At 41.3% G+C, this 24,195-nt stretch overlaps 2 protein-coding genes across 5 annotated transcripts in view; one reads left to right on the forward strand and one right to left on the reverse strand.

Annotated features, from left to right (window-relative positions):
- The window catches only part of RMDN1 (regulator of microtubule dynamics 1), a 29,032-nt gene extending 15,279 nt beyond the window's left edge, over nucleotides 1-13,753 (reverse strand). The window contains exons 1-4 of one of the 3 annotated variants that reach the window (XR_004644780.1): nucleotides 13,477-13,753; nucleotides 10,773-10,890; nucleotides 4,972-5,059; nucleotides 229-388 (exon numbers count right to left, since the gene is read on the reverse strand). Coding sequence is in view for 2 of the 3 variants with exons in the window: in XM_034763225.1 (XP_034619116.1) it covers nucleotides 229-388; nucleotides 4,972-5,059; nucleotides 10,773-10,890; nucleotides 13,477-13,590 (480 nt within the window). In the remaining variant the exon portion in view is untranslated. Of the gene's footprint in view, nucleotides 1-228; nucleotides 389-4,971; nucleotides 5,060-10,772; nucleotides 10,891-13,034; nucleotides 13,179-13,476 lie in introns of those variants that run through there. The other 2 variants (XM_034763225.1, XM_034763227.1) reach the window with 2 other exon arrangements.
- A 150-nt stretch (nucleotides 13,754-13,903) lies between these two features.
- CPNE3 (copine 3) overlaps nucleotides 13,904-24,195 on the forward strand; it is a gene marked incomplete in the record, with an annotated part of 58,092 nt that continues 47,800 nt past the window's right edge. The window contains 1 exon segment of one of the 2 annotated variants that reach the window (XM_034763229.1): nucleotides 13,904-14,150. 2 annotated transcript variants of the gene reach the window in all.

The raw sequence follows: 24,195 nt of genomic DNA on the forward strand, positions 1-24,195 counted from the left end.
ATCTGCAAGAATCCAAGTGCTGGTCCTCTTAGAAAGCTACCATCAAATTCTCCTGGGTCTCAACTAAAAAATTAACAAATTGTGCGTTGAAGAAAGCAGCATACAAATTTGCCAGATAACCTTATAGCTGTAAAGGTCACAGCAGAATCACAGTCACTCCTGTTTCTACTGCCAGATGTCAGGATAATGGATAGAAAAATTTCAATTAAATTACTTTGAATGGCTCACCTTGTGTACTGCAAAACTTGATTCATTTTTCTCCAGTGCCTTCTTTGCATATTCAAGAGCTTCATAAACCAGTTGCTTTTTCTCTTCTGCAGAGGTGGTACTAAGTTGGGCTAGATCACGTGAGGCCCGCGCTAGACGCCATAGTATCTCCGCATCCTCACTAGTTATAAACATAACAGAAATATTTATGATTAAGACTTGTATGGTCTACAAAGCAAGTGCAGGTCTTAAATCAATCATTTACTACACAGCTCAGCTTAGCATTAATGTAATATTGTACTATGTGTAATTCTATACCACATGCAACGAAAGGCTGAATCCAACAAATACGAGATCTCAGTCACAGCGGATTTGCTGAAGAAATTTTGGCAACACTCTTCTGATCTGTGAAGCAATACTCCTATTGGCTCCATAGGAAGCAGCTTTTCTTTTTTTTAAATTGATGCAAATTCACATATAGCACCATTAAGCTAAAGCTAAAGAGACAGGAAGGAAAATAAAGAAAGCAACATTTATTTCAGACCCAAACTATATATTTTCCAATATTCAGTTGGTTTCAGCAGCATATCTTATAGGTATTGCAATATAAGCACTTGCAAAAGTTCAAAATAAAAATTTGTTTCAGTCCTTCCTTAAAAACTTTCAGTGGAAAGATTGTGTCATGTAAACAGTTTCCTACAGTGTTAGAACTCAAAACATTGCAGCACTGTGCAAGTGAAACTGACTAAAACCAAGAGTGAAAACAACAAATACAAAGAGTGAAAATTAAATTTGGATTTTTTTTTAAATTTTTATTCTAAGGGCCTGGTACTTATATGGCCCCATGATCTGCACATACAACCTTTAAAACCTGCTCCCCTCAGAATAGCAGTATTTACCCTTCGTATAACTACTCAAATTCAACATATTCACTTTATTTACAGTAGTATGCACTTAATGGTTTAAATAAACAAATATACAAATCTGTGCAATTATCTTTAAAACCTAACATAACCTGTTTCTTGATGGCCTTTCCTTTTCCTAACTCAGGCCATCCAAAATGTAGCTGTCAAGATTATCCTCCATTCTGACCACGTTACCCCACCTACTTGAGTATCCATTCTAGCTTCCCCTGTTCTTTGTATCAGATTTGCAATTAGATGCTATACTTTCAAAAGCTTCCATAATTCCACTCTGCCTATATATCTTCTTATGCCCACCCATCCTCTTCTACTCTCACCGTGCACTTCATTTCAAACTGTTCTCCATCTCCTTTACCCACTGTAGCCTTTGTGCTATCTTTCATGCTGCCTCAAATTCTTATAACAGTCCCCTCACCTCCTTCATACCATTCATCCCTTTCTTTAAAAAAATTCTTAAAAACCTGTTCCACAAAGCATTCCAAACTTAGTATCACTCATTACTTTGGATTGCTGTGTTGCACTGTACAGGCTGTGACTTTAGACTATAAATTACTTGAAGAAGAGAACTCTACTATGTTAGACACAATGCACGTATTGTGAAATGTCTTGTTCACTGGTGATACTATTCAAATAATAGTGCATACTGATTATGTGATTCTTGTTCGCTTTCTAGTTGTGCTTATTATTATGCATATTCCTGACTTCTCTGAAGCCCCAGTTTTCCAAAGGTCTAAAGTGCCTCTCCCCGCCCCAATACATAATATGACCATTTTTAAGAAATGAGAAAATTATAGGGGAAAAAAACCTGTTTCAACCCCAGTGACAATTGGTCACTTCACACTTATTTCCTGATTCATAGACTCATAGACTTTAAGGTCAGAAGGGACCATTATGATCATCTGGTCTGACCCCCTGCATGCTGCAGGCCACAAAACCGTCCCTACCCTTCCCTTGACTCTGCTGATGAAGTCCCCAAATCCTGTGTTTTAGTGACTTCAAATGGCAGAGAACCCTCCTGCTAGCGATCCCTGCCCCATGCTGCGGAGGAAGGCGAAAAACCTCCAGATGTTAATACCTGCACACGTCAAAGAGGCCAAAAGCAAAGTGAGAGCAAATGTCACATAGATCAGTCTTTATACGTATGAGTTATCTTAGTAACTGCTACCAAAAGTCAACCTCCTGACAATTCCCTAATAGATAACTACCCAGAAGAAATATTTTAAACACACAAAAAGCACCTACCAGAAACCTTTGAAGTCATATTACATTATAATAAACATGGTAACCTTTCATACCTATTATTGTTCTTATTCAGCTACTCTCCAAATCGATCATTATTTCCCTACAATTGAACAGTACTGCAGGCAGTGACAGACTCTTCCTAAGCATGTGACCTCACAACAAGATTGCTCATTTAATAGTGGGTTCCTAGTTAACTTCAGTGAGCACTGGATACAATGGGAGCATGTGATAATATAAAAGGTGGGAAACAGCACAGATTGAAAATATAAGAAACCATTTATAAGAGAAGGAATAACACACAATAATTTAAGAACAAGACTGATGTCCTGTTCAGCTCATTCAACCAACTCTGATGCAACCTTCATAGTTTACTGGAATGCCAGCCATATCTATGAAACACAAAATTGGGACTATGTAAAAGTACAGTTGATGTCTTTAATGACAAAAAGATGTGTACTTTTATTTTTGTACATTTCTTAATCACTATCTAAGAACAGAATTCTGACACCTATGTTGCTCCTCTGAGTATGGAGAATTATAGGTGTTATCAATAACTAAATGGGAAAAATACTCTCTAACGCAGCAAAATGACAAACATTAGAAAGGCTTTATTAGTTACTATGTCACCTGACTGCATATACACAGATTTTTATTGTGCCATTGGTATTCACTGCATTTTACAAAGATGACAGATCTCAGTATCAATGAGTTAGTTAAATACAATTCCTCTGTTTTGATACGTTGCCTAAAGTTTTCTATTTTGAACTCTAAGATTAAATAACAATTTATGAACGTTTCAAAAGTCAGTGATTATTGTGAGACTGTGGGTAGAGAAGCTGAATCTAGAAATAGGAATGCTGGGTGTCAAAAAACAGGAAGTTTCTAACACATTGTCAAACAAATGATAGTTAAGTTTGGAACCTCAATACAAAATGTTTTTCGGGCAAGGTATTAAATATGGCATTACTAATCTGTTTTCTGGATAGTTTTGCTCTAGGTACTGACCTAGCATAGAACTAAGTGACACAGTCTCCAAGCTGTCCCTATAATTTTTGTGCCTACGTGCCTCCTCCTACGAAAATTTTCAGCTTCCTTATGACTTGGTGTTTCTCTGGGACCACTCCTTTCCCCTTCTGATGGGGTGGAAACAACCCAGCCCAGCTCTCAAGGTTCCTCCATAAAGCCCTGGGGGTACATCTAATCCACAAGAAAGAGATGCCCAGCCAGCCACCCCTCCCCCTGAAGGAGGGCATTCTAAAGAAAAGCCTCAGAGGGTTCTCTGCTTTTTCCTTTACACGGTCCTGTCCCAGCCTGCACAATGTTTTTTTTTCTTTTTGTCCAACTAAGACATATGGGCGGGAGTAATACTCTCTGTGGTCAAGAACCCCCTTCCTTGGCAGAAGCGAAATAAAAGAAGAAAAGAGCTGGTGAGCAGTACAGTGAAAAAGAGCAGGAATGCTCCTAGAGTTGGGAGAATTTTTGCCTCAATACATGAAGTGTGGGCTCTTTCCCTGATTTAATAATACATAAATACACCTCTACCTCGATATAACGCTGTCCTCGGGAACCAAAAAATCGTACTGCATTATAGGCGAAACCATGTTATATTGAACTTGGTTTGATCCGCTGGAGTGCGCAGCCCCACCCCCCCAGAGCGCTGCTTTACCACATTATATCCAAATTCGTGTTATATCGGGTCGCGTTATATCTGGGTAGAGGTGTACTGGTCGTCTTCTCCCACTCCTCTAGCTTCCATTAGTGAATTCTAAATGTCCCTCTCTCCCCCACTTGCGAAATCTTCTCCCTGCCACCCACCCCTTTTCTTTACATGGCTCCTTTCTCCCTATGGGCCACTCTGCTCCCCCTCCTCTCAGGTCCAAGCCTCTCTGCTCCTCCTTCACCCCTACCACAAAAGAACAGATGGTCCTACCACTCTGCTTTCTATCACCTCCTTCTCTTACTGAAAAAGAGCAAGAGGTTCAAAGGCTGCTCTGTTCCCTCTACTTCTGTTACAGGAGCTGGGACACTTGAACCGCTCTGTTCTCTTCTTTCTCCCTCCCCTCCAGCAAAGGAGTCAGAACCGACTCAGTCCACTCATGCTGGCAAAATTTCTATTTGCCTATGGCCAGCAGGTGTGTTTTGTACAGTAGCAAACACATTGTCAGCTCTGTAACACAGTGACACCCCCCGCCCCTTCCAAGCCTACAGAGCTGCCATTCACTTGCTAGGGGATTAGGATGAAGCAATACTACTGCTCTGTCCCACATTTCTACTAGAATACTTGCACACTAGAGTCTGTATTTAACCTTCTAACATACACTAGGGAAAGCAGGAGGAGTGCGCACCAACTTTCTTATAAGAACATTATTCTTAGGGGCCCTGTGCCAATGAAAAAGCTATCAGAGTGCTAACCCTCTGCTGCCCAAACTGAGCCTGACTATGAACCAGGTCCTTCCTTCTACATTGAAAGGGAAGAAAATTCAGGAGATTTTCTCTCTTACTGCAAAAAGGTGCAAGCTGGGTGCTCAGTGCTATCATATTTACTGTATTAGTTAACATGAACTGATAAAGGAGCGCTTCATGTGGGGATATTCAATACCTGTTTTTGTGCTGGGTCAGCAACTGATAGAGCTTTTTGGTTTCTCCACTCCCATACAGGTAGTCTGCTTGCTCTATGATTTCCTCAACTTCAAAAGGGGTATGGATGGTGGAAAGAGAAGACAAAAAGATTAATAAATACGATAGCCTACCAGATCAGCAACAATATTTCAAAGTACAACAATCCAACAGGCTGCTAGCCAAAGTACCCTGAAACACAAAAAATCAGCACTAAGATGGGGTCAAACAACTATTTCCTAATAAGTATCAAGTGTTTCCAATTTCAAATTGGCTACCTATACTACACTAACTTTTAGCAGCCATGGGATACAGAATTGTACCAGCTTTGTTTATTTTCAATGAACAACTTCCGGGAACAGAAACAACATTAAAAAAATATTACTCTATGAAACTATAAAACAGTCCTTAGCAACAGACAGTGTTAGAAGTGTAACAGATTTTAGAATGTTAGTCTGATGACCTCACAATGGCAGAACAGAAAATGTTTGGTTTAGTTTTTGGTGATGAACAAGGACTTGTCCACAGTGCAATTAAAAACCAACGGCTTGCCTGGGACAGCTGACTTGGGCTTGGGCCAAGAGTCTGCTTAATTGAAGTGTAGACGTTCGGCTCGGGCTGGAGCTTGAGCTTTGGAACCCGAACATCTACACCGCAATTAGACAGCCCTTTAGCCCAAGCCTCACAAGCCCAAATCAGTTGACCCAGTCTAGCCAAGGATGTCCAGTCACAGTGTAGACACATCCTAAGTGATCAGAACACGGAGCATGTGGTAGGCCAGGGACTGAAATATAGCAAGGTGAAGGGGATGAATGCAGTAAGGGTCACTTAGTATTGGACTGATCCTTCCATGTATTTTCTTCATAATTTGTTGCAGGGTGACTTATGTTTTCAGTCTTAAATCATTATTTTGTATATAACCAGCAGTACATATAAATAATTCAAAAGTATTAAGATACATTAGTGATATAATGCTTTTTAAAATATTGTGGGTTCTGGCAATCAGAGATAAGAGCTCCACAGTTACAGTAGTAATCAAAGTAGTACTGTAACATGCATGAGGCCACAGACAATGAAACTGGAGAAAATTTTATTAAATGAACCAAAATTGGGCTTTTCAGTCCAGCTTGCCACTTTAATCAAAGTTTTGCTGAAGTAAGCCCTTAAGCACCTGGTTTTCAAAACTAGAGTATCATAAATTTTTGTTTTTAATACCACATTTTTCCTCCCACAGAGCTCTTCCGGGTTTACTTTGTAGGTTCCTAAATAGGCTTAGCACAGCCTGCATTCCCAGTAACTGCAAATCCCCCATTCTAATTCTACATAATAATAATAAATACCGGTCTTATTTATGAAGATATAGGTCTTTGTCTGGTCATTCTTATTGTTTATCATCCCACACCAAGCAAATACATGAAGTTCATGTTTTTGAAACTGGAACAAAGCATGTCATGGGTTGGATTTAAGTAAAAAAGATAAATATGTTAAAAATGAACATACCTCCACATTTACAACCTGGAAAGTTAGAAGCTGTACTATTCTCTAGGATTTTTTCCATATTTTGGCTACCAGAGTTGTTTAATTCAATTTCACTCATAATATTAAGGAGTTTAATATTTACTAAATATCTTAAAAGGTGACAATTTTAATTTGTGTTTTCTCTTCAATAGTGTTGCTATCCCAAATAAGAAGTTTAACATTTTGCTTTTTCCCCATATTAATTCTGTATCATAACCTTCCAAAGTTTAAATTTCTGATAATGGAAATGGTGGGATAAGACTCATTCACACCACACAGTAATTATGTGAATAAAACATAGTTGTGTTCCACAAATTGATATACCAAATATGGTTGAAGGGTTCTACCATGATCATAAATAAAAGACATAAAAGAATGTGAGTATCTTGCCTAGGTTCCTCTTCCCAATTAAAAACAAGGTGTTCCATCTGATAATCCTATTTTTGCCATAGGTTTGTTATATTTTGATTTAATCATTTTTATAAAGAATGACCACATCCAACCATTGTTGGGTTTTTAAATTGTTGCTAGAAGGAAACTTCACCCTGGTCAAAGACCTTCCCAGTATCTAGACTACCTAGCTTTCTTCTTCTTAACTCTTCAATTATGTTTATTATTCTACTAAAGTCTTCCATGTGACAAAGCCTCTTCCGATCCAAATATACAAATTTAGGCCCTTTGATTCTAACAAAAACATTTACATAGATGTATAACTTTAAGATATGAATAATCTATTGAAGTTGATGAAAATACTCAAAGTTAAGCATTTGTGTTTTACAGGAGTAGCCACAATTACTTTCTCAATCCTTAAAACTGCAGTGTTTATGAAAGTTTTATAATCCTGTTTTAACATGAGGCGCGTGATCTACAAGAGTCAAGCCTTTACTGAATCTTGATTTGGTTTGAAAGACAGTCAGCCTGTACCTAAATTAAACTGGAGATTTTTCTTTTTCAATTTTGTAGTTGAATACTTTCATAAGTAAATGCGTTATTTGGGTCTAGAACGCACAATATTTTGGTGCAAAACCACTCACTCCAGGTGCTTTCCTTGAGTGAAGATATTATATAGCTTTGGAGACTTCGTTTCCTCCAATCCCACCCCAGCTCCAATTTGTCTATGTAAAGTGTAGGTAGGTTTCTTAGTTACATGCTTTTATTTCTGTTATAGGTACCTGGGATTCAGATGGCCATAGCAATTGATAAAATAATTAAGTATCTTAATCTGGATCCATTATTAATTTCCCAGATTTATCTATCCCATAGCTTCTATTTATGGCTTGAGTGCTGCTATTAATGTACATACTGAGGCACTTTTCTGTTTTTACCTCCATTCATACATGTGCTTTATGAAATTAATTTTTTGGCTTTTTAAAGGCTAATTGCCTATGTTCTTGTCTAGTACTTAAATGTTCATTTCCTTATTTTCAATTTTTATGTGAATATCTTATTATTTGATCCATTGGTGTTCATCTCTTTGAAGAGTTTTGAATTTTCACTTATACAATTTTTCTAATTTTTTTTTCTGTGAGAGAAAGTCTGTTAAGAGTCTACTCTGTCAAACCTCAGACCTAGCTATGAACTAAATTGTGTGGTGAGCATCCTCTCCAACATCTTTCACTGGCAACATGTGATGGGTAAATCTAAAAATATTCATTTAAGGAGACACTGTCAAAAACTTCAGTGCTTATTTTCATTCTTCCAATGCCCTTATCAGATGCTTAAAAATAACATTTCTCTGTTTCTTTCTTGACCATTGGTAAATACTGTTTGTACTTTTTATTAATAAAGGAAGGCATAAGCTAACATAGCATATGATTACTGACTTTTGTTCAAGAGTTTTTATAGGGATATCAGCACATTTCTGTGAATTATTTGAGTTAAATTAGTTTCCCCTCTGATGTGAGAAGTAGGATTCTACACAGTAATAAAATACTTTACAGAGAGTATTTAATAAAATAAAAATGCATTTAAGTAACACAGAAATACTTACTTGGTATTAATAATGTATGCTTGTTTGTTTTTCAATCATGTATTAGTTTCTAAAACAGAAAATCAAAGGAGGTAGGCCTTACAATGCTATTTGCTGTTGTGTGGATTTTACAACACACTGATAGCTTGGGTCATTGCTTTTTTTTGTTATCAAATAATATTTTCAAGTTTATTTCACTTATTGCATATTAATATTCACATGACAATTTACTGTGCCTAATTTGTAGAGAGATGGAGAATAAAATGGCTAGTCATGTGATATAAATACAACATTTTGGCTCCTTAATTTTGACTGTTAGAAGTTCACAGAACAAGATTATTTCTATAAAATATGAATCAGATGCAGCACACACTTGACAAACTAAAACGCAGTTAGGAATTATGACTGAGTTAACTAGACTCTTTACCTATTTCAAAGTACTGAGATGCTCTCAGTATCTCAGAACTTGCCTTACCCTTACAGAAGAGCTAGATTTTGCCTTTCTTGGGCAAAAGTTTATTTTTGACAATATTCATTTAATTGTCCTTGGGTAGCCCTGGGGTAACACCTAAGGGAAATGTTTTGATTTCTCTTATAAGAAATGGCTTGGTTCAGCCAGCCTTCTGATTCCTCTTCTAGTAACCTGGGTCCCTTAATACAGCTATTGTTCCTTTAGCTGTTGCTTTCTTGCCACTGTCTCTTCAGAATTCAATGACATTTTCACCACATATAAAGAATATCTAAGTCCAGTATTTTAGGTATAAATATAATAATGAAGAGGGCCTCAAGGACAAAAGCAATCTTAAGCATGCAAGTTTGAAAATCGACACGTTTTCCATGGTTTCAAGTTGTTTCTCCACAAGCTTCAGGTTTCCATTAGGCCCTCTGACAGTGATGACATTTTTCTCTCAAATTCCACTATTTTCAATATTCACCACTCAGTTCAGTACTAATGAAGTAATTGACTAATTATTTTAGGTTTGCTGGAAACTTTCTATTCATCTCCACAGCTGTCAGTAGATGCTTATCGGATTTAATATGTTGATTGAAATTTCAAAAGCGATGCTGTCAAGTCAAATCTTTCCTAAAACGTTTTTCTTCCCTCTGTTAAACACCATCTTGTATTCCCTCATGAATTTTGAGCAGTTCTAATCTGGCTTGGTGTCTGCTAACTTGCCCTAAGGGCTCTGGTCACTTGATTTTTCCTGCTTTGCTTTAATTGTGTACAGAAAGTTCTCAGTAGGTTCTTTTATAATGTGCTCAGAGCTATAACAGTCTTTAAAAATGACATCAAGTGGCAAGATTTGTACAGATACTTTTTTCAGTCCAGTGCTCTGTAATTATTAAAAGAGTGAAGCATAACTTAAATATAGCTTAAATGGAGGCAAAAATAAAGATATGCCCAATATTTCTAGTTATTTCTAAAACCTTGTGGAAAATGAAGCTCTGAAGAGTGGAATCTACCTAATCAACAACCAGTCCGTGGACCAGTGCCGGTCCCTGAGATCTCCCTGACAGTTTAGGAAGGCAGCAGGCCGGTCCCTGATATCAAAAAGGTTGAAAACACTGCACTAAAGGACACAGCACTTAGGCAAAACGCTCACCTCAATACCTGGGAGAAGACAAAGGAGTATGAAGACGGAGGATCATTGTTTCTACTGCAGTGAGTACAATGTTTTTTTCTTCTGCAAGAATCCTCATTTGGAGCTTATTTGAAAAAAAAGATGTATAACATTTCCAAGAAATTCAGCAGCCTGGGAAGCATTTAGAGAGCTAGCATTGTACTGATTTAATTTTGATCAGAATAATATGTGTAAAGACTACTTAAAACAAGGCTTTAGACTGAATCTTTGATATTTTACTATATTTCCAAAGATTCCAGCACTTACATTTCAGACCAAGACATTTTGCTCCGTTTCTAGCTAAAATCATGAGTCCAATGCTGCTATGATGTGGATTTCCACTATTACCCACAAAAACTAAAATTCTAATTCTACAGTTGAATCAAAGACGAATCTCTATTCAGCATCTGTGTCACAAGCTTATTTTACCCACACAGCAAAGTTTTGGCTACATTCCTAGTGATATTTCTGAGAAGTGAGCCATTCTAAACAAGAACTTCACTGTTTATTTAGTTCAAAGGTAGTCTACAGTTGAACAGATTATATAAAAATAGCCTATAGTGGAGATATTGGAAAACCTTACATAAAACGCTTCTCACAAAGTTTTGGTATTGTAAAGAAGTGCCAAGTCTGCATCTGAATGACCTCAGGACATTTGAATTCATAGAGCTTTACCTTTGACACTAGCATGAACCACAGCAAAGTGAGAAATAGAGTTGTAAGCTTCATAACCCAAGTAAGACACTGCAGAGAGTGCAAGCCCTCTTCTGAAAAGAGTTAATTTTCCAAACACCTGAAAAGAAAAATAAAGTAAATTTATAATCTGCTATAAGATTTGACAAAGCTTTCTGCAGCTCTCTGGATTACATTCCAATCTTGTGTGTCCAAGAGGCTCTCAGAAGTTACAGAATAACAATAATAGGAACACTTCAAGGTTTTATTTTGTACTGTGCAAACAGGAAACTGGGCTTTGGGAATTGATTCATTATTATACTTTGGAACATGAACCTAGTACTATTAACATGAAGAAAGAACTACAAAACAAAAGTAACTATGTTTAATTGTGCAAAGAATACAAGACAAAACAATAAGCAAGAATACAGAGTTGTTTGGTAAAAACTGAATTAAAATATGCTCTGATGAGTAAGCAACTTCGAAAAAAAGTCAAAAAGTGTCATGTTTTAATTTCCTAATGATAAAGTCTGAGTCAAACTATGAGTTATTTTCCTCCTGCTTCAAGTGTAATTGAAAACTTTGCAGGTAGCCTAAACTTTTGCCTGAAACCCACAAATATAATTGACTTGGAAGGATCTCTTAATCTCTTAACTGATTTGATGCTCAAATTGTATTCAAACTGTCTTTGCTAATTTTGTCCCTTTGCTAAATCAAATACCTGCTCATTAACAGACTTGTAATTGAGAATGTTATGGTTTGTGTGTTTTAAGACACCAAAACCAGAAATACTGATTTAAGTGTTGAGAACTTGACATGCTATTTATGCTACAACAAGCATACATATCCAAGGCCTGGTCTACACTAGAGTTAGGTCAATGCAAGGCATCTTACGTTAACCTAACCGTGATAGTGTCTACACCTAAATTTCACTCCTGCCAACCTAACTGCCCCGCTATACTGTCTTAATAACTCCACCTCCATAAGCATCATAGAGTCAAGGTCGATGTAGTTAGGCCAATGCAGTGTCAGTGTAGACACTGTGTTGCTTATGTCAACTGTTACTGGCTTTCAGGAGCTATCCCACAATGCCCCACATTGACAGTACAATCGATACAAGTGTTCCTGGTTAGGATGTGCACTGTTGATGCAAGGAGCGAAGCGCAGACATGCACAAGCGATGTAATTACATTGGCGGCTGTATGCCAATGTAAATTAGATTGACTTAATTTTACAGTGTAGACATGGCCTAAGTCATGCAACCCTTAAAACATTATTACTTTTGTAGATCATAAACCCAGCTATTTTAGAAGCCAGAATATCATCCGTCACCAATAATTCCTATTTATTTCTTTATATTCCTTTCTACGTGGCTCAATTTAGCATTCAATTGCTACACATGAAAAAATGACAGAATCCTGTGGCACCTTATAGACTAACAGACAATAAGCTTTCGTGGGTGAATACCCACTGCATCTGACGAAGTGGGTACTCACCCACAAAAGCTTATGCTCCAATACGCCTGTTAGGGCTGGTCTACAGTGGGGGGTGGGGGGGGGTGGAGAGGGGGTCGATCTAAGATACGCAACTTCAGCTACAAGAATAACGTAGCTGAAGTTGACGTATCTTAGATCAATTTACCTCGGGTCTTCACGGCGCAGGATCGACGGCCGCAGCTCCCCCGTCAACTCCGCTTCTGCCTCTCACTCTGGGGGAGTTCTGGAGTCCACGGGGAGCACGTTCAGGGATCGATTTAAAGTGTCTAGACGAGACGCGATAAATTGATCTCCGATAGATCGATTACTACCTGCCGATCCGGTGGGTAGTGAAGACGTACCCTAAGTCTATAAGGTGCTACAGGATTTTGTCACTTTTTACAGATCCAGACTAACATGGCTACCCCTGATGATGATACATGAAAAAATGAAACCTTAAACAGTGACGTGGAAGCAGATTATTTTCCCCAGTTGCCATGACACTAAAAGTAAATCAGTGTAAACGAGGGCATCAAGAAGACAGTCATTGCCAACCCATAGTGGACCAAGAACCAAGTGTAGTACAGCTCAGAAAAGACAAGCAATGTGTAACTTGTTTGGGACTGTCTGTGTGGACAGAAGGCATCTGACTTCTCTAGAAGTATGTCACATCAGGCATTGCTTTAACCATGAGCTCTGCCTCTGTGTTTTGGGCTGATACTAGTAAGGGCAGCAGGCGGGCCTGACATGTTGCGGTGCTATAGTTAGCAGTGTTTGAGGAAGGGGATACCTGAGGCAGGTTCATGTTTGTCTTCAGCCCCGTGGCTAACTAGGTCTTGACTTGACCTGCACTTTCCAGAACAGTGACTGGACAGGGATCAATGGCAGCTCGGCCCGGCCCCCTCCACCCAAGCAGGGAGATGAAAGAGGGTGAGAGGCCCGAGTGTGCCCAGCCCTCCAGACCGCAGGTTTACACCGGGAAGGGGCGTGGGGGGCTCCTGTAAGGGATGGACCGAGGGCGGTGGATAGGAGGCTTCGATCGCAGGGAGAAGAGCCCCTGAAAGAATCTCCGCTCCGGCAGGACGGTCTCTCTCCGGCGGGCCTGACACGCTGGGGCAGCGGCCTGGCCGGGACGCTGGCCTGTGACTGTCCCGGCGGAGAGGGGCGGGAAAGGGTCCCCAGAGCGCGTCTCCCACGCGGGGCTCAGCGTCCACTTCTGCCGCCTACCCCACCTGCGCCTGCCGCCACCAGCCGCGTCTCACGCCTCCAGCCTCGGACAGGAGCCGCTTCCCCACGCAGGCGGCGCCTCGGCGCAAAGGCCTCAGGATAATAACCGCTGCCGCCATGATGCGCCACCCCGTGCTTGGCCCGACCCGCCTGCATCCTGGGGAACCTAGTAAGAGCGCCCGACCGGAAACGGTCCGTCTGCAACAATGTCCGGGCCATACAGGACCGGGGCTCCTGTGTCGACAGGCTGCGGTCAGTGCCCGGTAGTGTCCGAGTAGGACACATGACCTCGCTCTTTCCGTTCCGCCCGCTGAGTTCTCCGCTCTTCCCCCCATTCCTTAGAGGGAAGTGTTGGGGGCGGGACTAAAACAGGGTCTCTGCGGGAGAGGAGGAGTGGGAGGGGGGAATTGGGGTCACGTGGCCTCAGCCGCCCCTGGACGAAACGAACATCCCCGTTCGAGAATTTCATGGCTGTCAGCGGGGGCGCCTCTCGCGCATGCGCTGTTGCGCCCGTTTGGGGGCGGAGCGGTAGACGGGCGTGCTCGGGGGCGGAGCGTAGGGTGGGGAGCCTGTGGGGGGCCGTGTTATTGCTTCGCTTTCTGGCTCCAGCCGCTTTCTTTCTTCGTCCCGGGGCTTGGACCTCAGCGCCGACAGGTGAGCGCGGCCGCGGCTGGTGGCGGTGAGTGAGGCGAGGGCAGCGGGCCGCTGTGGTGTGGCCATGGGGGGGCGGATAGAGGGAGCGCGGGCAGGGGCATGGCGGAGCGGGGGCGCTGGGGGGGGGGCGGCGGTTGGGGCGGGGCCAGAGCGGGCGGTTGCCTGTAGCGGATGGATTGGGGGGAGCGGAGGAGGAGGCAGTTAAGTGGGCGGGGCAGTTGGAGAGTGGGGACGCAGGTGGTGTTAGGGGTTAAGGGAGGGGCGGGGCCTGCCCATTGCAAACCCCTCTGCTGGATCGGGATCTACTTGTGTAAAAAACAGAGTTAACTCCCTGCTTACATTGCATCCGAAGAAGTGGGCTGTAGCCCACGAAAGCTTATGCTCTAATAAATTTGTTAGTCTCTAAGGTGCCACAAGTACTCCTGTTCTTTTTGCGGATACAGCCTAACACGGCTGCCACTCTGAAACTTGAATCCTCAGTTAATCTGCCCCCAGGTAAACCATTTTCATACAACAGAACCTTGCAGCAACTGGATGTGTGTATTCACATGCTGCCTAATTGTGTTTATCAGTAATTCTGGGCAAATTGGCCAGCTCTTCCTATCAAGAGTGGCATTAGTAATGCTTGAAGCAATGCATTTGGGGATGCCCATAAATCAGGCAATTTCAACAGTAATACTAGAATCCCATGAATCTTGGATTTAGATAAGTAAGCCAATATATCTCCGTCACTCTACCCCCTCCTGCATCCCAGCGCTTAGCTCCCCACCCAAACTCCTGCTGCTGTTGGGGGAGAGGGGCACAGTGGACCAAGACTGCCCCAGCAGCAACCATTGTGGTTACCGGTCACTGCAAAAGTCACATAGGTCCCAGAAAGTCACCGAATCTGTGACTTCTGTGACAAACTTGCAGCCTTAGTCATCACCAGTGCCCCAACATAAGAGCAGAGTTTAGTAGGCAGTCACCATGAAACCACAGGACAAACACCACACCTTGTAGGAGAAGTCTCCTTATTGGAAGCCCTCTTGATTAAGAACTCTTTGGGCTAGGCGCCAGACATAATTTCTTCACTACCTTTTTTCTTAGGGTATTGAGGTTATCTTTTCTCTCTAGGACGGTCTGTGTTAAATTCCCAGACATAAGTTTAAGTCTGAAATCAAATTAAAGTCCAGATTAAAAAACAAAACAAAAAACTCATTAACATAATAGAAACTGTAGAGCTAACGTATCTAGTCTGAAATTGTAAGACTTCACGTAAATTTGCCTTATTTTTAGTCACAATGAATAAAAAAGGTATCTTTTTCCATTTCTAAAAAGCATTTTCTTCTGTCTCTTCTGATTAGCCGTTTTGTCATTGTCAGAGCCCTCTCCCTTCAGCTGTTTCTCTTTGCAGTCCTAACTTACCTTTTGGGTACCTCTGTGCCTGACATCATACCACACTCCTTCACATATACCCCAAAGTGGTATTTCTCAGAGTTTGTTCCGAGATTCATTCCGGATTAGTTTGTCCTTCTGTCGTTCAACTTTTTTTTTTTTATCCAAGTACTTCTTTGAATTTGCAATCTCTTCATTTTCCACATACCTTTCTATTGTCCGGGGAGGAACAGGGAGTTCTATTAGGATGCCTCTTGACTCCATTCTAATGTTTACTGTCCATGTCAAAAAGATGTTAGCCTTGTGGTGTGCTAACTGTCGGCTATTTCTCTTGAATTTCCAAAAATGAGCTCATACAATAGATCCACACCGTCTAATATGATTGTGACAGACTGTACCCCATGCTCGCCATTTTTATAAGACTATGATAAATATTGTACAAAGTATGCTTTGTGAGGTATCAATTGAAAACTCATAATCCACTGAACATTATTGTCCTGGTAAAATAGGTTTAGCAGAATTTTATGTAAAGTTATAAGATTCTACTGTATAACATTGCTATAATATGCTCCAAGTTTAAGAAAAGCAGGCCCAAACCAGTTTTTCAGAGACAAAAAGACTGGAGCTCCAGCCAGATATCGGCATAATCAGATGAACTATAATGGACCATCACCTAGGTAAGCACCCGTTCTTTAGCAGGAAGGTGGGTGTGAGCAAGAACTTTACATATTGACAGTGAAACAGCTGGGAGTTTCCGTGTAAATAGACTGGCTGTTGCCTGAACCTCAGCTGGAGATAATCCTCCAAAAGGGGAGAAGGGGATAAGAAGGAGAAACAATGGCCTTCAAATCACCTCTCTACCCCCATCTTTACTCACTGCAGCTATAGTGCTTGAAAGTCAAAGAAAGCATCATTGAACTGGTGTAGGGGTCCTGACAGGGAGGCTTTTCATGAAGTACAGATTACTATTAGCATATGATAAAAACCTTTGTTTTGAATCCATTTAGCTTGTTAAGTTAGGTGTTAGTTTTCATATCTTTTTTTCTTTGTTACTAATTCTAACTTTACTTGTAGTCACTTAAAATCTTTCTTTTTGCAACTTGTTTTATCTAAACCAGTATGTGTTTAGCTAGAGGTGTCGGGGAATCTCCACTTGACATAAATTTGTGCATATCATTTTCCATTGATGAAATGGCCAGATACGATGTGTCTGCCTGAGTTCCCTTATTTGTGTATCTTGAGAAGCATCTAGAAGGTCTATGTGGTGGGTTCATGAGGGGATGAGTTCCTAGAGTTTCTCTAGGTGTTGTTTCGGGAAAGATTTGATGATATCCTTAATTTCCTGGGAAAATTGTGGTATGAGGCTGTCTTTGAGTTCTTTATAGTAGGTGGTATTGGAGAGTTGTCAATTGGCCTTGTTAATGTAGTTGTCACTGTTGAGGACTACTCTGGCATCCCCAGTCTGCTGGTTTAATCACTATCTGGTGGTTAGATTTCAGGGACTGTATGGCTGTCCTCTCGGCAATGGGGAGATTATGATGAATGTGATTAAGGATTTCACAGTCAATTTTTTCCTGAAGCAATCAATGGAATCGAGTGTGGTTTCGTCTGCTATCTGGTGGTCAGTCAGATGATTTTTTTTCTTATGATTGTCAGTGGAGATGTGGTAATTGAGAGTGGTTTTGTCATTAGAGGCAAATGTCCCTACAGACCAAGACACACCGACTCAACATGGTACCAGACCCTACCAGAACAACAGATGCAAAACCTGCAGGCGTATCTTCACTGCTCCAATAACCAACACTTCCCCACAACACACCTTTCAAGATCGATGGATCTTACACATGCCTATCACACCATGTGGTGTTGACATTATCTGATTAGATTACAACCATGCAAGTCATTGTTGCTACCACTATTATATAATTGCAACAAATCTTATACAAAGTGTGACTCATGGCCAGAAAGAGTTAAGCAGTTTGCCAGCTAACTGACCCAAACTCAACCCTTAGAGACATTTTGGTAGATAATGTTTGTGGTTTTGTGTGTTTACATGTATATTGTTAGAGGTTAACAGTGTAATCAAACAGTCCCTGGCCATGCTGTATTCTCTTAATTCAGAGATCAAAAGGAAATATTAACATTTAAATGAACTGTAAACATAGTATTCATCTCTCTTTGAAATGTATAGCAAATCACCTGTGAATGGTGGAAAAACAGCCAATTGCCCTGTGTTAATCTGCGTAGCTAATTATGGGTAATGCTTAGGAAATATCATAGAATATCAGAGTTGGAAGGGACCTCAGGAGGTCATCTAGTCCAACCCCCTGCTCAAAGCAGGACCAATTCCCAACTAAATCATCCCAGCCAGGGCTTTGTCAAGCCTGACCTTAAAAACCGCTAAGGAAGGAGATTCCACCACCTCCCTAGGTAACCCATTCCAGTGCTTCACACCCTCCTAGTGAAAAAGTTTTTCCTAATATCCAACCTAAATCTCCCCCACTGCAACTTGAGACCATTACTCCTTGTTCTGTCATCTGGTACCACAATGTCTTCTTCAGTCTCCATGATTGTTTGCCTAAGGACTCCAACCTGTTAAGAGAAGGCCTGGAATTGTATAAAAACCCTTTGGGTCCTGATCCTTTTTATCTCAGATCTGCTTGATGCTTCATGTAAGGGACGCTTAAGTCATAAGGCTGAGATCTCCAGTCCTAATCTGGATCACCCTGAATATGAACATTGGACTATAACCTATGGACTAATTCTGAAGGAACTCTTTGTAACTACAAAGCTCACTATCTCTTCTACGAATCTGATCTCAGAACTGTACTCCTATCTGTATGTATATTGATCTTTTAACCAATACTCTCTTCTTTTTAAATAAGTTTTAGTTAATAAGAATTGGTTGTAAGTGTGTATTTGGGTAAGATCTGAAATATGCATTAACCTGACAGGTAATGTGTCCGGTCCTTTGGGATTGGTAGAACTTTCTTATATGATGAATAAGATTTTCAGTAATCCTCATCATATTTGACTTGGGTGTCTGGGTGGGGCACAAGACTTATGAGGAGAGGCTGAGGGAACTGGGCTTGTTTAGTCTGCAGACTAGAGAAGAGTGAGGGGGGGATTTGATAGCAGCCTTCAACTATCTGAAGGGGGTTCCAAAGAGGATGGAGCTAGGCTGTTCTTAGTGGTGACAGATAGAACAAGGAGCAATGGTCTCAAGTTGCAGTGGGGGAGGTCTAGGTTGGATATTAGGAAACACTATTTCACTAGGAGGGTAGTAAGCACTGGAAAGGGTTTCCTAAGGAGGTGCTGGAAACTCTATCCTTAGAGGTTTGTAAGGCCCAGCTTAACAAAGCCATGGCTGGGATGATTTAGTTGGTGTTGGTCCTGTTTTGAGCAGGGGCTTGGACTAGATGACCTCCTGAGGTCTCTTCCAACCCTAATCTTCTATGAGTCTATCTCCAGCTCACTTTCTTGCAGATATTCTCAATATTCAGTACCAGGGTCAAACCTTCACTGCTGAAGAAGAGGAGTTGGCTAGGGCGTGGACGTCCAGCAATCATCCCTCCATAATGCCAACTATAATAAACTTCAGAGCTAAGGGTGAACCATTCAAGAAATGTATGTTTGCTGCTGATGTTTTAAAGAAAGTCACACCATTGAACTGGTGGATGTCACTTAAGCACTTGGATTCAGAGACTGTTGAAATGATAATCATCTCCCTTTTAACAGCACTAGCTTCTTCTGCTGGTGTAGAAAGAACATTTTCTTCCTTTGGACTAATTCATTCCAAATTGAGAAATTGTTTGCGACCTGAAAAAGTGGGAAAGCTTGTTTTTCTTTTCCAGATTATGAAGAAACGGGAAAATGAAGGTGAAGATGGCTGATTTAGCTGCAGAAGCCAATATTTTCAGTTTCTCATGTTGACCTGGCTGTCATAGTCTATTAACTTTTGGGATTTTAAAAAAATATTTCATTTAACTATTTTAGTTAAAAACAATTTTAACAAAAACAAACCTGATTTTAAAAAACAAATTTTTAACTAAATTCAAAAAATCATATGCTTGTTTTGTTAAAATATTATATGTTTGCTGTTGAAGAAAAAAAAATCCAGAATACATAACGTTGTTGTTTTAGTTAAATAAAACAATTGAAACGTCTGTCTGGTGGTGGTCTCCTCCTAATACAGCATGGCAAGAAACTCCTCCAAATATTAATGATTAACTTGTTGAATTGGAGCTAGTTCACCTCCCAGTGACTTCATAAATATTTGCTTCAATTAACTTTGGTAAATGAAATAACCAATCATTCATTTTCTGATATAGCTGTAAAACTAATCTGAAAAGTTTTCAAAATCACTTTAAAAATGTGTAGTGTGTACCTTCTAAAAATGAAACCTACATCTATTTTTGAGTTGTGAAGAATATGTATTAAGGTTATAACAACCAACAAAAATGCACTTTGATGTAGAAATCCATGATTAAATAGTCTTCCTGACTAGTGATTTAAATCAAATCCACACTGTTTTATAGCACCCTCCTTCTACCAGAACAGTTTTTGCTTATTTCTGAGCTCACGCCCGGGAGTAATTCAGTCTGAGTTCTTTCAAAGAATCCAGGGAAACTGTATCCCACATGGTTAGCTTTATTTTAAGCATTCTTAACAAAACAAATCAAAACCTCACAGACTCTTCCCTCAAAAGTCTGTGCAGGTCAAGTAGACCTTTTGCCAAGCCTGTCCTCCACACCAGTAACTTTAGCAGCCCAAAATTTCGTGGCTCTTACCTCAGAGTCATAACAACTAACGACTTCACACAAGTCTCCCTTTTGTCCATTTGGTCTCTAGAGTAATTCCTCTCTGCAGTAGTTCTAGTAGCAGTCCACTGAGAACACAGCCCACCACCCCCGAGCTCCTCCACTTTCTGGAGGGTGTTTCAGCCCTCCTCTGTTTTGTGCTGCCCTCTTTCATAAGGGTCAGCTAATTAAGTTCCAGCTCTTTCTCAGGTGCAGTGAGTGGAGCTAATCAGCCAGTCTGCCTATCAGCCAGCTACTTAGCTGCTGGCTTCTGATCAACAGGAAATGGTATCCCCATGTAGTAGAACTTCAGAGTTATGAACACCAGAGTTACCAACTGACCAGTCAACCACACACCTCATTTTGAACCAGAAGTATGCAATCAGGCAGGAGAAGAGACACCCAAAAAAAAAAAAAAAGTACTGTGTTAAATGTAAACTACTAAAAATAAAGGGAAAGCAGCATGTTTCTTCTGCATAGTAAAGTTTCAAAGCTTTGTTAACTTAATATTCAGTTGTAAACATTTGCAAGAACAACCCTAACGTTTTGTTCAGAACTACAAACATTTCAGAGTTACAAACAACCTCCAATCCTGAAGTGCTTGTAACTCTGAGGTTTTACTGTACCTTCATCATATATGATCTATTTCAGAGATTCTCAGTTTCCCCAGCAGGACCCTTCTTTTGACTGTCCAGACACTTCTGACTCCCTTATTTTTTATGATTTAACAATTATCATATGCCTGGGTGTTCCTGGCAGAGTCTGGTTAGCTGAATCTTGCTCACTGTGTTAGAGGGAGATTCACTAATGTGCATGGCATCCTAAATTCCTGGTCTTTTTGTCCTCTGCTCTGATTGGTGCATTTATATTTTACAGGTTTCTTTTGCAATGCTGTGAATTACATCTTCTGATCTAATAAAGATATATTATCACATTTATTTAAGCCTCAAATTAAAAATCAGTTCAGTTTTAATAGGTCTCATCCTTATGAAACTAGCTAAGTCCTGCACTTATTTTAGACATATAATTTAAAATAACAGTACTCCAAGATCGGTAATGACTGACAGACTGACATTATCCAGTAATATCCTGACGGAACCTTAGAGAATTTAACTTAAACCTTATTGAATATGAGTTAATATTTTTGGGTTCCATTGTTTTAAAAATGCAATTGTGTATGTGGTGGTGGTACACTGTATGTACCTTCTCTGGTAGGGAGGAGGATGCTAATGTACTAATTCTGGTTATCAGCCCTTTGAAGCTACCCCCTGGAGAGCTATGCATATACTAGTTCAAACTGGATTCTCCAGGGACGGACAGAGAGGGACAAAAAAAGATTTTTTGAAGCATCCAGCAAACAGACAGGAACCTTGGTCCACAGACATCCACAATCCTTTGGTTAGGTTTGGAAGGTCTGGGCATACTGAAGCCCCATAAGATTGGGTGCTTGTTCTGAGCTGATGCTGAGATTAATTTGCAGCCACAAGGAATCCCCCTTGATAGGAATTTGAAGGACTGCTCCTGCCACAATCCATGTTTGGGTTGGGTGGTGCCTGGTAAGCTTATTAGCATATATGTAGGTTCTTTTTTTGTTCTGTTGTTTTCTCTGTAGTGCTTTTTTACCTTAAGAATAAAATAGGCATAGATTGAAAGATTTGTGTGGTATTGAAAGATCTGTTTGCTTCTCAAGTGTTGACAATCATTCTGTTTTCAGTCTCTGAAGAGAAAGCAGGCAGGTATGCTTGGGCAGCCTGTCTCTTCTGGGAATAACACAGGGAAGGCAGGGAAATACAGTGCAGTCTGGAAATACCCTGGTCAGAAGAAGTGAGACACAGATATCCACCCAAGAAAGGCAACGAATGGGGAGCTGGAAGCCTGAGAGTGGATGCCTTTGTTGGACCAGTTAGAGGAAATATAGGTGCAATTCCCTTGAACTGTGATAATTACTTCATGGTACATTCCCAATTTGGTTCAATTTTCTACTTGACAAGCAAGCAAGCCTCTCTCTCTCTCTCTCTCCCCCCTGTACCTGCTGTATGACTATACCTTTTACTTATGCTGAAAGACAAGCAAATGTTGACTTTACTGATTGATCAGTTACCACAGAGGTGGGCAAACTACGGCCCAGGGGACCCTCCTACCCAGCCCCTGAGCTCCTGGCCCAGGAGGCTAGCACCTGGCCCCTCCCCTGCTATTCCCCTCTCACCTGCAGTCTCAGCTCACTGCGCTGCCGGCACAATGCTCTGGGCGGCGAGCTCTTGCCGGGCAGCGCAGCTGCAGAGCCGTGGCCTGACCCAGTGCTCTGTGCTGTGCGATGGTGTGGTTGGGTCCAGCCGGGCGGCACGGCAGCCTGTCCTGGTGCTCTGAGCGGTGCGGTTGTAGCACCGCCAGGCAGCGCAGTAAAGGAGCAGGGGGGTTGGATAGAGGGCAGGGGAGTTTGGGGTGGTTGTCAGGGTGGTCAGAGGGTGGGAACAGGGGGGGTTGAATTGGGGCAAGGGTTCTGGGGCAGGGAGGCAGTCAGGAAGGAGAGGCAGAGTTGGATAGGGTGGCGGGGGGCAGTCAGGGGCAGGGGTTCCGGGGGCGGTGAGGGAGAAGGGGTGGTTGGACGGGGCAGGGATCTCGGGGGGGTGGGCGGCAGTCAGGAAGGAGAGGGGGTGTTGGATGGGGCGGCAGGGGCAGTCAGGGCAGGAGTTTGGGGGATGGTTAGGGGACCGGCGGGGGACAGGGAGCAGGGGGGGTCGGATAGGGGGAGGCCTGCCTGTTTGGGGAGGCACAGTCTCCCCTAACCGGCCCTCCATACAATTTTGGAAACCCGATGTGGCCCTGAGACCAAAAAGTTTGCCTGCCCCTGAGTTACCACATAATGGTATTCGAGAGATCATAGTTATTTCCTTGTTTTAGGCCAGGTCTACACTACAAAGTTTTGTCAGCATAGCTATGTCAGTTAGAGTGTGGAGGGGGAAGAGGATCAGAATGCATTCCCTAAGGGCTTGTCTACATTACCCTCAGAATTGACAGGCAGCAATCAATCCAGTGGGGGGGGGGGTCGATTTATTGCGTCTAGACTAGACGCGATAAATCGACCGCCCAGTGCTCTCCCATCGACTCCGGTATTCCACCAGAGCGAGAGGCGCAGTTGACATGGGAGCGCCCACTGTCAACTCACCGCAGTGAAGATACCATGGTGAGTAGATCTAAGTACGTCGACTTCAGCTACGTTATTCACGTAGCTGAAGTTGCGTAGCTTAGATTGATTTTTCTCCCTCCCGTCCCCCTAGTGTAGACCAGACCTAACTGACATAGCTATGCTAACAAAAACCCCAGTGTAGACGCAACTATGCCAACAGAAGTGTGTCAGGAGGCGTCGTTACGCTAAAAGAAAAGCTCCTTCTGTTGGCTTACACAGCATCTGCACTAAGAGGATATGCTGGCAAAGTTATACTGGCAAAATATTTGTAATATAGACAAGGCCTTAGTGGGAAAGAAATGCAATATATTGGTAGTAACAGTTGGTAAATACTCATTTAAAAAAAATGTTTGTGACCGCTTTCCTTCTGCACAGTACATTTGATTAAGTTTCTATTTTTAAAATGGAAATTCCTTTTAAAATGTTAAGTTAACCTCCTTCACACATACGTGCATAAATATCTGGGGAGTTCATTCTGGCAGTTTCAGAAACATTGATGAATGTCCAGCTAATAATTAAAGCCTGTTACAAAACAGGGTTACAATTTTGTAGGCATATGGCAGTACTTCTTATTGTTCAATCTTCTCTTCTGCGTGTCTTTATTTTAAAAACAAACAAAAAACTCTTCCATTAGAGCCTGATCCCAAACCTGCTGAAGTCAGTGAGTCTTTCTATTTACGTCAGTGAGAATTGGGTTGGACTCTTGCTAA

The sequence above is a fragment of the Trachemys scripta genome, chromosome 2 (genome assembly GCF_013100865.1).
Source record: "Trachemys scripta elegans isolate TJP31775 chromosome 2, CAS_Tse_1.0, whole genome shotgun sequence".
NCBI lineage: Eukaryota > Metazoa > Chordata > Testudines > Emydidae > Trachemys > Trachemys scripta.